We start from the raw sequence: 13,159 nt of genomic DNA, 5'->3' as shown, positions 1-13,159 counted from the left end.
ATCCATATGCAGCACAGAAATCTGTAAAACAGTGGAGTGATTCCTGGTGTTATACCGACACTACATGATCCAACCTTACACAGTAAATGTATAGCACAGTTGTGTGTGAGTTTACCCCACAGAAAAAAAGCACCACAGAACACGCACAAAAGTTTGTATTATTTTATTACAAAAATATCACATTTACATGATCACATAATGTGCAATAAAAAATTAATAAATAAAAAAACAGCAGCGAGCTTTGGTCATTTGGCACCCACTTCCTCCACAGGAAAATTCGATTTACCGTAAAGCGTGGACCTTCTCTCAGCAACCTAAAACACAACAGCAGTTAAGAATAGAAAACACTGAGCCATTGTTCATTAATGCAGGCATTTTTTAGCGTGATTTTGTGCCTGCTACTCAATGAAATCTGTAATCTTTCCGAGTTCTTTGCAACAGGCTAGAAGAATAGGTGTTTGGTAGATCCGCTAGTCACAGTTTTGAGGTTCTCATGAGCAAACGCTTTCTCTGACGTACTACCAGTGCTCCTGTCCCAGACCAATGCCCACCAATACTTGAGATGATGTATCAGTGGGTGTAGGCAAACTGGCTGGCGTAGGTACCCTGGACTATGTCGCCTGGTATGAATCCACAGAACTGGCACTTCTGCCTGAGGGTCTCACTATCCCTCGAAGGGAGAGAGAAGAGTACATACTCGAGGGCTCCAGCAATGAGCCAGGCAAATGTGAGTCAACCACTTACTGACGCCACCAACACGTTTCAAATACTGCAAAGCAATAGAGGCCATTGGAGCTGACCCTGTAAATGTGGTTCATGTTTGAAACAAGTACATAGAGTGGAACGTGGTGAACCCTTGTACCAAACGGTTGTACAGACCAATCACACAACCATAAGACCTAAAAGCAGCTAGAATGGTTCCTTCCATAGAGCTCTAGAGCAGAGTTCTGTTTTCCCCACCTTCTCTACCCACATTTGATAGCTTATTGAAACAAGACGCCAGCGCCCTTGAACAAAAATTTAACAAAGGCGATCCTCCTTCTGAGGGATGTCCTTGCCGGGGAGTAATCATCTCTGGTGGTGCTCACCAGAAGTATCTCATGTCTAGGGTAGGGTCTAGGGCCAGGGCCTCCACACAGAAGAGATCAGAGCAGGAAAATCATTGTTTGTGTGGGATCCAGATGCCCTGTTAGTGTGCAGACCGCTTTCTTGGAGACTTTGTTGTTGGTCATGAGAAGGCTGAGATGGGGCCTGGAGCTCTGTAAACCTCCTTGGCTCAGAAGGCAGGGTCCCGATGGGTGGAATCAAGTCCAGATGTCTCCCTGAAGAAGCCCCAGAGAGGATTGTGCCAGTCTCAGAGAGGTGTCCATGAATTGCAGCTCCCAGGGGGTTGACCCTGGGCGGGTGCATCATAGTGGAGGCTGGCAGCTGATTGAGGCATGAAGAGAAATATCCACCAAGGAAAGCTTTCCTCTCTGGGGCAAGGTCTTTGTTGGCATTCAAGAGGAAGGCGGCTCTTTGAAGGCAGTCGTGATAGCCAGCTTGGTAGTTCTGCCATTCGTCGGGTAGGGGTTCAAGACTATGGTTTTGGGCTCTAATAAACTGCACTGCAGTTTCCAAAATGTCCGCCTTTTCCACCTTCGGGTTCTTTAACTTCTGCAAAACAAGAAATATAATGCTCAGATGACAACCTTGGAATTGTACAGTGCACATCATTCTAAAAACACATAGCCTCGATTAGAATCTTTGAACACTGGCAAGCTCTCAATGTTACTTTCCATCCACCACTGGAGTGCTCTCAAAATTAATCTATTATGTTCTTGAAGTCATTACTGCAATGTGGAATTTCGCTCCATACTTATGGACTACAACAAAATCCTGCACCACAACTCTTGCTAACACATCCAAAAAAACATGAGTAAAGACAGAGCCTTAAGATCTCAAGCAGAAACATTCCTAACATGTCATTCTTTACTACACCTCTTGACTTCGCGCTTTATGGAAAAGATCATCTTGAACTGCTCATTCATATGCAGAGCTCTTAAAATATGGCATGCTGTCCTTCCTCACTCTAGGGGCCAGATTTACCAGTTACTCACGCAGCTCAGTACAGCAGCCGCAAAGTCTGCAATGTGTGAAAAGGAGAGAGGAGGAGAGCGCCATATCTATAGAAATATGGCTTTTTCCTCCCTTTTCCTTAGTGGTGGCGATGAAATCATATGATGTGCGTCATGGAGACACCTTTGCACCATAGTGCAAGGGTGTCTCTGTGAGTCTAGCATAGGCTTTCTACTGGAAGGGTACCCTTCCTGTTCAAAATACTATGCATAGACTGACTTTAACCCTTTTCACTCTTTCTAAGTGTGCTGTACAGTGCAGCACATTTACAATGTCGAAAAAGGAAGGAGAAATAAAAGCATTTCTCCTTCATTGCGCCTACTTCAAAAGGACTCCGTTTTTTTTAGGTGAAACCCCGTCTACTTTATTTAGTATAAAGGGTTTAGTGTCAGAGACCTTGGGTAGAAAAAATGGGAACGCAGATGCTCCACCCATGGTACGCCCCCTCAGAGCTAGCAGCGATATGCACTCCTTTGCATTACTTTCACGTTATTTCCAGTGGTAAACAAGTTTAGCGCTGGTAAGTAAATCAGAAAAAAAAGATTTTGCGCTGATTCGCGTCACTTTTGTGATGCAAACGCAGTATAAAATCTTAGCACATCTTCACCCAAGTCTTTAACACTAATCTGAGCACATATTTCACCTTTACTTGCTCTGTACAGTTTCTTGGGGTTTACTCTTACCGAGTCCTCTCATTTCTATTGCTTCTGTGTGTTTCACATATATGCTTGAGAACAGAAATGCCTTTGCTGCATATTACTTTAAACCCTGTTAAAGCTGCATCCGTGTATCATGCCCTTCCACTGCAGTTTCTAACCACCAACTGAGCATTGCATCTCTAACCTAGTCCTTTTTAACTCCGTGAGACAGGGCAATATGCGAGACCCATGTGCCATGTTTCTTAGCATACACATGCATGGAACGTCTTAATACCTGATTTATATTGCATTACAGTGTAAACACTCTGAGACACCCTTTGAGTTAAAAAAATTTTAATTATGAACTATAGAATAAATATATAAAACACTATTGAATCACATGGGTATTGTGGAACCAACAATCCAACGAACACAAGAACTCTTTTAGCGACAACACTAACTAGCACTGAAGCGGCCCTAATTAGTAATCCAACCAGATCATAAGTACTCCCAGTGTGGCAGTCTAGCATCACTGAAGCGCCCTCAGATTCCAAGTCTATGCAGCACTGGGGAACTCTATGCAGCCTTATGCAGCACTGGAACTCTCTCAAAAGGGGGCAATGTGAGCAGTAGAAACTCACTGTTTTATAATCTAAGTATCACTGTAGCACCCTAAATTCTGGACAATTCCCTCACACACATCGCTTCAAGTAACCTCATGCAGAGAACACCTTTCAATATCAAATTAAACTCATTTTTACATTGAACTTAGTGCAGAATTGTGGCATTTCTTAACAGGGCCGGACTGGCCGTGGCGGCACTGGGCATTTCCCCGGTGGGCCGCCAGGGTGGGGGCCGGTTTTGTGCCCCTGGGGACCATTTTTGTTACAGTGCCATAGCTGCAATATCGGCCCCTGTAACAAAATTGGCTGAAACCAGCCCTGGCAAAGTGCTCGGCTGCAGCCCCAAACCCCGGGGGGCCTGCCAAGCACTTTGCCAGGGCCAGTTTTGGTTCCCAGTCCGGGCCTGTTTCTCAAACTAATAGGCGCAAGACTGCTCAAATAATGGGTACTCAGTTTGTTGACCTCTGAAAAATGAAAAGCTAATTTGCCCAAGTTGGCTTGGGCCTCTTGATCGACCTGTACAACACACTGTTGGGGCTATTCACAAAAGTAACTTACACTGATGAGTAATTTATATGTGTTGTTTACTCTTACACTTTTGAGTAACTTTACACTCAGATTTTATAACTAGACAAGTGTAGTAAATGTACTCAAAACTGTCGACTTACACATCTCTACCGTCTCAAAAATGGATGCAGTCAAATTTATTAACGTAAATTGCTACTAGTTTAAACTTCAAAAAAATAATATAAACTGAATGTAAAATATTTAAATTAATTAAAGATTTGATTGAAAATTAACTTAATAGTGATATACATTTTTTCTTTTGTTCTACATTTAGAATTATTGTGTCAATAAATGCTCTAAATTATTTAACATAAAAATACTTCACTAATTTATTATAAAGTTTAATAAACTTGTTTGCTTTTCCATAAGTTTACCATAGGAATATCTTCACTCCGAGTACTGAGTCTCCCTATAGTAAATTAAATGGGAAAATGTAAAAAATGTGTTTAACTTTAAGAAAATATTAAAATATGTTTATGTTAAATAATAATATTAATGAATGTAATATATTCATTTTAAATGTAGAACAGAATTAAAAAGAATGCTATAGCACTATTAACTTGATTTTGCATTAAATATGTAATTACTTTAAATAGATTATTTAAATAAAAATTATTCCTAGAAGCTTGAAATAAAAATATTTTACTATGAATTAATTAGTATTTTAAGTGATATATATAATTACCAATAATGTAACTATATTCTAATTAAAAATAATATTAGATTCATGTATACATTCCAAAAAGATTGTTAAAATATTTTAAAATCAAGCAATAAATATGCTTCCTTTTTCACATTAAATTATATTTATTTAGATGTTTAACTATTTTGAATAATGTAAATTTATTTTACATTATTTCCTATGGGGTTCTATTTTAAGTCTCTACTGCCATTATTTTCTATGGGAGGGTGCTGCAGTACCAGTGGTTGACCATGTGTGGTGCACGGCTTACTCCAAGTTGGAGAAATGTACAACTGTTTTGGATCCCTTTTGCGCTGTAGTGCTTTTGAAAAGCAGTTTATGAATAGCAATGGGCGTTTGTGGGTGGGTGCATGTCCCTCCCTAAACCCCTCCTTAACTCTACAAAAACCCTTCACATTTAGTGGTGAAAATTCCCCTTTTTGTTGCTCCCACATTCACTGCTAAGTAGTGAATTTACATATACGAGGATCTCCCTGTAAAAAAGATAGGAGAGAGGGAAGGAGAATTACACTTGCAGGTTTGTGAATAGCTTTTTGCAGTAATTTAGTAGTATTATTGTTGAACTATTAAACATACTACAAAATAAAGTTTGTGAAGAGGTCCCTAATGTCAGAAGCGAGCATTTAATTGGCTGAGCCATGTTGCCTGCTAACTAGTCCCTCCCACTCTTGTCAGGCCCAGCTCATTCCTCTCATGATCTGAACCTAATGTTGAGCCGGTGGTCCCTGATGGGCACCACTGGCACATATGTAGAGGACCAAGACATATCTAAACAAAAAGAAAGGCACAGGCCGTGCATAAAGATGAGAGTTCGCCGAGGCCCTGCCTCCTGTTGACAGCTCCTAACAGACTCCAGTTACCTGTGCCCCCCTGCTCCACATATGTCAGCCAATGATTTTTAGAAATGCAATGGCTGAAATACATGTGTTAGGGTGCAAAGTTCACAGTCAGCAGCAGCGGTGTCTCCTCCGGCCTCATCTCAACCTATCATGATTCTTAGTCTGACTATGAAAGAAACAATTCAGCCAAGCCCAGATCTGTATAAGATCAACAACATTATTATACAAGACCGTTTGTTATTTTAAGTGAACGTGAGTTTCTTGGAAGGTGTGTGTGCACAGAAAGCAACAATGCAACCTTTGCTTAAACGGAGGACGGGTGCATCAGTTGTAGGAGCACCGAGATTTGCAAACAGACAAGGAAAGGCGGTGCTAGTATCAACAGTGCAGCAGCTACAGTGACACCGGTACCGAGAGGTGCCACTAGTCTACTGAATCCTAACCGTAGGGGACCATTGTCTTACTCGTGGACACTCGAGCACTGCTGGTTTTGTCATTATAGCTGTGTGCAGACAGCATCGTCAGTCCGCTGAACGGACATACATGTGCAAGCCGTAGAGCACCATTTTGCGTTCAGTGTCACAGACCACCCTCGCGTTACACAGCTCAACACTCACATTAATACATACATGCATCAAAGCCATACTCCTTCCTCCTACCGTCCCGGACTCTGTTGGCGCAGTGGAAGGGTTCGGAGCCGAGGCCACGAGAGCAGCGCGCGCAAGCTTGGCGGATAACTGCGCACTAAGGCGCACACCCACCGAGAGATCATGGATGCCTCCGGGGGCAAGGACGGGTGTCTCTACACAAGAAGAGCGCGCTCTTTGTGGCTTGGGTGCGGGTGCATCAGACATGGGGCCTGTTCTTACCTCGTTCGGTCGTTTCTCGAGCAGAAGCACACGCAGACTCTCCAGGTTTGAGTTTATCCGTTCTCGTCGCCTCTTCTCCACCATGGGCTTCAAGAGCTGCGGGAAAAGGAGGAAAATGCAAAGTTAGAACCAGGTCGTGAATGTGCACCCACAGAGCTCAAGAGAACAGGGGGCTGTGCATCCTGAGAGCGCGAGGGGGCCGGGTATGTGCAGTCAGTCTGCTCGAGTGGACCGGGTCTGTGCATCCAGAGAGCGCGAGGGGACCGGGGTCTGTGCGTCCAGAGAGCGCGAGGAAGCCGGACTCTGTGCATCAAGAGGCGCTGGGGCAATAGGGATTTTGCATCCATATTTCACGAGAAAACAGGGGAGATGGGGCATGATAATACGAAAAGTGCAGCGGGCCCTAGGTCTGTGCGCCCAAAGAGCACGCGAGACCAAGGGAGATGGGTGGGCCCTGATAATCCAAGAAACTCAAGGGGCCCGGGTTCAGAGCCCCTAGAAAGCGCAAAGGGGAGCAGGGTATTTGCATCCAGAGAGCACGCGACACCTAGGGACCCGGGGGCCGTGAGCCCCAAGAGCGCAAGGCCCCAGGAGAGGCAGGGCCTGAGCTACCAAACTGCACGAGGCACCAGTGACGCAGAGGGCAGAGAACCCAAAGAGCGGGAGGGTAGCAAGGGAGCCGGGGGCAGTGAACCCAAAGCGCATGAGAGGAGCAGGGGCTGTGCACGCAGAAAGCATAAGATACCAAGGGAGCCGGGGGCAGTGAACCCAGAGCGCGCAAGGCCCCAGGAGAGCCAGGGCGCGAGCAACCAAAGCGCACGAGACACCAGTGACGCAGGGCACAGTGAACCCCTAAGAGAGCGAGGGGAGATGGATCTGTGATCACAGGGAGCCGGTATTTGCGAGCGCAAAGCACCGATGAGTTGATTATATCAGTGGGTCCGCGGATATCCGGCCAAGTACCTTTCTCATGCCCTTGAAGGCTCTCTCGGGGGATGACTTCTTCATGGCTGCGCGTCGCGTGGGAGCGAGTTCAGGAGGCAGCTCTGGAGCGGCAGGAGGAGTGAATGTGTCTGAGGGTCTGTGGGTCTGTGGGGGAGGCCGGCTTTATGAGAGCCGGGGAAGGAGGGCAGAGGCCGTTCACACCTTGTCCTGCCTGCCCTTTGTCTCCCGGCCTTTAGAGATGCCGCCGAGAGCGTGCCGGCAATCACCCCCTGTAAACCCGGACACCAAAGGGCAGCTGCCCCCCCCCCCACGCCCCTCTTTTATCCCAGGCAAATTCGACCGCAGGTAGAGATTAACTTTTTTGTATTCAGTAACGCTTTGGGGTTAAGGGGGGACGCAGATAACACTCTCCCCAGCGAAAACAACATTATTTTTAAGTAAAGGGAAAATACCAGATCTTCCTGGCGATGCGAAGAAAGAGGTAGGATGTATTGAAGAATCTTTAATCTGGTGCAAATAGAAAAAAAAAACAGCACAAGTGAGTGTTTCGCTATTTTTAATGATCGCGCACTTGAACATTATTCCTAGAAAGGTAACGCCCGACCATTTGAAAGACCCATTCTTACCCGCACGAACGAAGTGGAGCGGGGAGCCATTGCTTACACGTATGTTATATTAATGGATGAATGTGTCCTTGTGGAATGTAACGGGTGCTCATCTAAAGCGCTCTGATACTTTCGGGTCGAGTTCGCGCTATATAAATTTGCAAAAAATAAAAATTTAAAATGGATTATAAATCAATGTACAATTACAATTCAAAAGTTACAAAACCATTTGAAGTCCATAAAGGGTCATTTTAATTTTCATCATCGTTGATACTTAGAATGGGACCAGAGATGTTGCCTCGAGCTGACTCGCAGCTTTCACGTTTGCAAAGCTGCATACACCTTGTCAGTGTATTATTATCTAAACCAAGCGAAATAGCTTCATAGTGATTTTTTTCTTCTTTATTTATTTTGGCATGGTTGAGTAAATACCATTTCTGCGTTTCCTATTTTACTAGGCAAAAGAATGAAGCAAATTAATTTACACGCTTCTGCCCCAGTGCAAAGTTATCTACAAACGACACTGAAAAAAAACAGCGCAGTTTCCACTATTTTTGCTACTTATGTAAGAAAAATAAAGTGCATACATATTTTGTCTGAAACGAAGTATCGCATTTCCCATTCGAAAAGTGGAATACGTTTTCTACGTCATTATTCCCATATTCCTGAAATCCGTTACCTCTGCTTTTGACCAGGCGGGGTAAATATCTATATTACCTATTCCCCGCGCAGTCTGAATGAATAGCGTCGATTAAATGCTTCTATTTTAGGTTTCGGGTGAAAACCTCTTGGTTTCATCGGACTCCAAGACACCATTTCTATGTGAGGGGGGAGGGGGGGGGCGGGTAAAAGTGAATTTAGGGTAGGCTTCATTCTTTCTTTATTTCTTATTTACATACGACAAACATGTGACATTAGTGTGATATCTGTGTTGGCCTTGTTAGTAGAAAATTATGTCTTCTCCGTTCCATGAAACTCACGCACCAAACGGGGAATGAAATGAATTTGCTCCGTTTCTAGTACAAACGAATTGTTTCGGTTTGTGAAGCTCCTGGGGCGGGAGGTGCATACACCCTGTTCCTATCCAATCAGATTGCCCGTATGTGGTAACATATGGATTTGGGGATGTGCTGCTCAACATACAAGACGGTGAAAGTGGAATTTGTGCATTTTAGCAAAGCAAAATTGTGCACAAGTCCACACATTTTCAAAAGCTCAGTGAAGCATCCTAAAAAGAACTGACATTTATTTATTGGGAAAGAGTCCTAGGACAAAATTCACCACTCGATTGTCACCTTGAAGTGGAAGTGTGGTTTAAGTTCCAGTAGTATATTTTTGAAGGTTTATTAAATAGCCAAATGCCCCACTAACTGACTCTGCTAAAAAAAAAAAATACACACACAGTGACACCATGTCCATGTTGGTGTTTACAAATAAGTGTCGGAGCCCAGCACCGGCACGAATTAAACACTTCACAACGCATTTTTAAATAACAGCAAAAATAATACTGCACCATAGTGCTAAAATATGTAGTGTTGGGTTACAGACATAACGGAACTTTGCAGTAAGTAGCATGCACCTTGGTACAAGGCTTTTTGGTTGCTGTACCATTGTAGCACAATAAAGCCACACAGGGCCAGTGCTCAGTTGCCATGGGACAAACTTTAAATCTCCGGATTCAGCATGATGGTGCATTGCATTCTGGGAGCATGTGGAGGACCTGTCTGGAATATGGTCTGGGTCTTGAATCCAATGGCGGGGATAATATCCCTGAGGTTGGGATTCAGACATGCTTGCCTGTCTTAAAATGGCTCTACTTCATCTGTGACGCATGCTCTCTGCCAAATTCAAAATGGAGGATTTCTGTTTCCAGTGCACCTGTTCCTCTGACTTATGTTCAATAGTAAGGAAAGGCCCCGTGACTGCTCCATAGTGTTGTGCATCATTTCCTCAGTTGGGATCATACATTGTTTGTGTCTATTTGTTCCACATCCTCCTGCTTCTACTTTTGCGTCTGCTATTGAGGTCATCTGATCCCGTGGTTTACTGTCTTACTGTCTTTCTTGCCTTGGATGGAATCTTTTGTTTACCACCTATTTTATTACTGTGCCTGCGTCTGCGGGTCTTCTCTGCTTGAGATCACACATTACTTTCTGCTTTGGTTTTTTCTTTCTTTGCCCTCACAGTATCTGAATTGTAAACGCTTATGCATTTCGTATTTCCCCCCTTGGAGTAAATAAAGATCTTGTTCCTGTCCTGGCATCCCTGCGCCAGCCACTGGGAAGAGATGTCAGGATGCTGTAGGGAACACAACATGGTCATAGGTGAAACATGCAGTTCATATATTCTTCAACCATGCCCATTTTAATGCAGGTATGGAGAGAAGTCTGTGTGTTAGCATCCTGTGGGGGGTGGGGGGGGGGGCACAGGGTTTGCCAGGACACGTGTAAGGCACGGAACAAAAAAGGTGGGGGGGCAGACTTGTGCCTCTTTCTCACGTCTTTACCCTGGCGCACGCCCTTGATCTCTGCATTTTTCGCCTTTATTGTTATGCACCCCCACCCCACGCCCCCAGCCAGGCACCTGCCACGTGGCTGGGAAAAGTCACACCATTTCGGCTCGTGTCGCCAACACTTCTTCCTGCCGGGAGGGGTGGGGGTGAGGCGAAGCAAACAGTAGGAGGGAGAGTGTTTTCGACAGCAGAACAGAACAGCTGCGGAGGAGAGCGCGAGGTCTGATCCTCGTTAGCTTATATACTATCCGTCTCATTACACCTAGGTTTTTCATGCCGTTAATAACTCTTGCCTCGCTCTTTTGTGCCCACTTCTATATCCATCGCTCTATTCCTTTGTATATTGGTCTTCTGTTTCTCTTGCCCGTTTACTGTCTCATTCTCCCCCTGGCTCCCTCCGTACCCCCCCCCCCCCCCACCTCCTCACTTTGTTGGGGCGGTACAACTGGCGCCCTTGCACAGGTCGGTATAATGCACCAAGGTCTTAAGGCATGGTCAGTCTCACTAACTATTGGGCGCATTCGGGGTTTAAGTTGTCACCCGCTGGGGGCGTGGTTTGGACGCCGAGAGAGATGGCGGCTCGGTGATTCTCTCTGCCCGTGCGTAGATCGAATAAGGGCGGAGGAACGGGTCTCGCCGCTTCTACAACGATACTAACAGTGGAATCATCAACCGGAATGTGAGGGGGCTCTCGAGGTGCAGTTTGGAGGCTTTTTGAAGCAGGGAAGCAGTTTTACCGTCGCCTCGAGTGCTCCGGCTGTGGATCGTGAGGAGTAAGGCTGGGGACGAGACCGCGTGACTGCCAGTGTCTGGCGGCCGGCTTGGAAGTCATCCATCGGAACCCGTCGGAACCGGATGGCATCGGAACTGGCTGCGGACTGATGCGGTGATAAACCGGTATGTGGTGGGGAGTGCGAAGGTGCTGGTGCGGACGGATGGCGTAGCACGGAGAAGAGTCATTGACGCCTATCGCGCACGTAAGATGGCGGCACCCATTTCCTAGTCGGTGGGTCCTCGTTGTTGCTACGACACCTGTGGGGCTTGATTGGTGATATGCTTCGCGTGTAATGGTGGCAATGTCAGCGCCTAGACGAGAATGTGGAGAGGGTGCTCTTTCCCAGGCAGAGCCAAGGGATCTCGGCCGATCCTGATACACCACTGAAAGTAAGGTTTGCTTTCCTGGATCGGCGACCTCAGAGCCTATATCTGGCAATGTGGAGTTGCGAAGGATTCTGGCATTACGTTGCGAGGTTTTAATCTTGCCATCTGCTACCATATGATTTCACGTGACCATCCAATGCCATCCCATCCTATGCCTTCCCACACGGCTCCATCGTATGACTGCGCGGTCTAGCCTGGCACACATATGCTGTTTCTATGACGTGACTACATGTCAATGTCGCCAGATGAAAGTGCGTGCTCCCGCACGGTAATCCACTAATCGCAGGGGTAGCGGTTGGAAAAGGGCCAGGTGACACGTTTCAGTTATCACGTGTGGTAGAATTATTGGATTACTGTGCGTGTCACTGAATTGGCTATTACAACTCAACGGTGGTGACGGCGACCGTAAGAATCTCTGCAAGTAAAGGGTGGAGCACGTGAGGACTGTTGCGACCGACCACGGAATCTGTGCGACTGGCAACCATGGCTGACAGTAAAGACTCGGTGAAAAGCATGAAGAGGCTTAAATCTGATCAGTCGAATCCAAGTTCACCCAGCAAGGGAGGGAAAAGTAATCCGGACCCGATGGACCTGATACTTAATAAGCTAGAAGAGGTAAGAGAGCTGGCAAAGGCGACCAAAGACGAGGTAGCGGCTATTAGGCAAGATAATCGCGAAACCAATGCAAGGCTGTTGGAAGCAGAATCGAGGATTAGCAGACTTGAGGACCTAGAGGTAAAATCATGTGCAGCCATCAAGCGCTTATGCATACTCACGGATCAAACATCACGGAAAATGGCGGAGTTGGAAGATAGAAATAGACGGGGGAACCTACGTATTTTTGATCTGCCGGAAGGATCGGAGAATCAACATGGGAGCTGTGGAGCCTTCTTGGAGTCTTGGTTCACCCAGGCAACTAACTTGTCCTTTCGCCAACCTCTGGAGTTTGATAGGGCCCATAGGGTGCCAGGCAGAATAAGTAAGAATCAGAAAGGTCCTAGAGCCATTGTGTGTAAGCCATTACGATACCAGCATGTAGAGCAAATTCTTGACTTCATGCGGAAAAACAATCATATCTTGTGGAAATCGGACAAAATATACATCTCACAGGATTACAGTAAAGAGACAGTGGAAGTTAGGAAGGCATTCTTGGCTCTACGACCACTACTAAAGAAAAGAGGCTTCCAATATGGGTTTGTGGGTCCTGCAAAATATCGTGTATTGGTCCACGGCTCCCCGCACCTGTTTTCAGATCCCTTGAAACTGAAACGCATGCTGGATGGCCCGGAAGAATTAGAAATGGAGACAAGTACCTCAGTGGGTGCAGTTGAGCAGGCCTCGGCCTCAGGTTATAAGTGAATGATCCCTGTTCTCTTTGACGCTCATGTCCTATGTGAGCTTTTGCTACTTCCTGTGGAGGGTTGCCAACAGCACGACTCTCCGCTTCCAGTCACTCTCCAATGATGGTTCTGTTGATTGAATGTAATTGTTTCTGATACCTGTATGCATAGTATGTTTTCGTTAATGCCTTTCAATCCACTGGGTGTCAGTTTCCTTGGCCCTATTTGCTGTTGGTTAT

At 45.7% G+C, this 13,159-nt stretch overlaps 1 protein-coding gene across 1 annotated transcript; it reads right to left on the bottom strand.

Moving 5' to 3' along the window:
* Nucleotides 1-213: 213 nt before the first annotated feature.
* On the bottom strand, nt 214-7,425 carry LOC146780149 (transcription factor HES-7.1-like). The gene is made up of 3 exons (XM_085637914.1): nt 7,321-7,425; nt 6,358-6,453; nt 214-1,656 (listed from the first exon to the last, which is right to left on the bottom strand). Exons 1-3 carry the CDS (start codon nt 7,363-7,365, stop codon nt 1,117-1,119), a joined length of 681 nt encoding a protein of 226 aa, XP_085494040.1. The 5' UTR covers nt 7,366-7,425; the 3' UTR covers nt 214-1,116.
* Nucleotides 7,426-13,159: the final 5,734 nt, after the last annotated feature.

Source organism: Triturus cristatus, chromosome 12 (genome assembly GCF_964204655.1).
Source record: "Triturus cristatus chromosome 12, aTriCri1.1, whole genome shotgun sequence".
In the NCBI taxonomy this organism is placed as follows: domain Eukaryota; kingdom Metazoa; phylum Chordata; class Amphibia; order Caudata; family Salamandridae; genus Triturus; species Triturus cristatus.
This window is presented reverse-complemented; position numbering and strand designations above follow the sequence as displayed.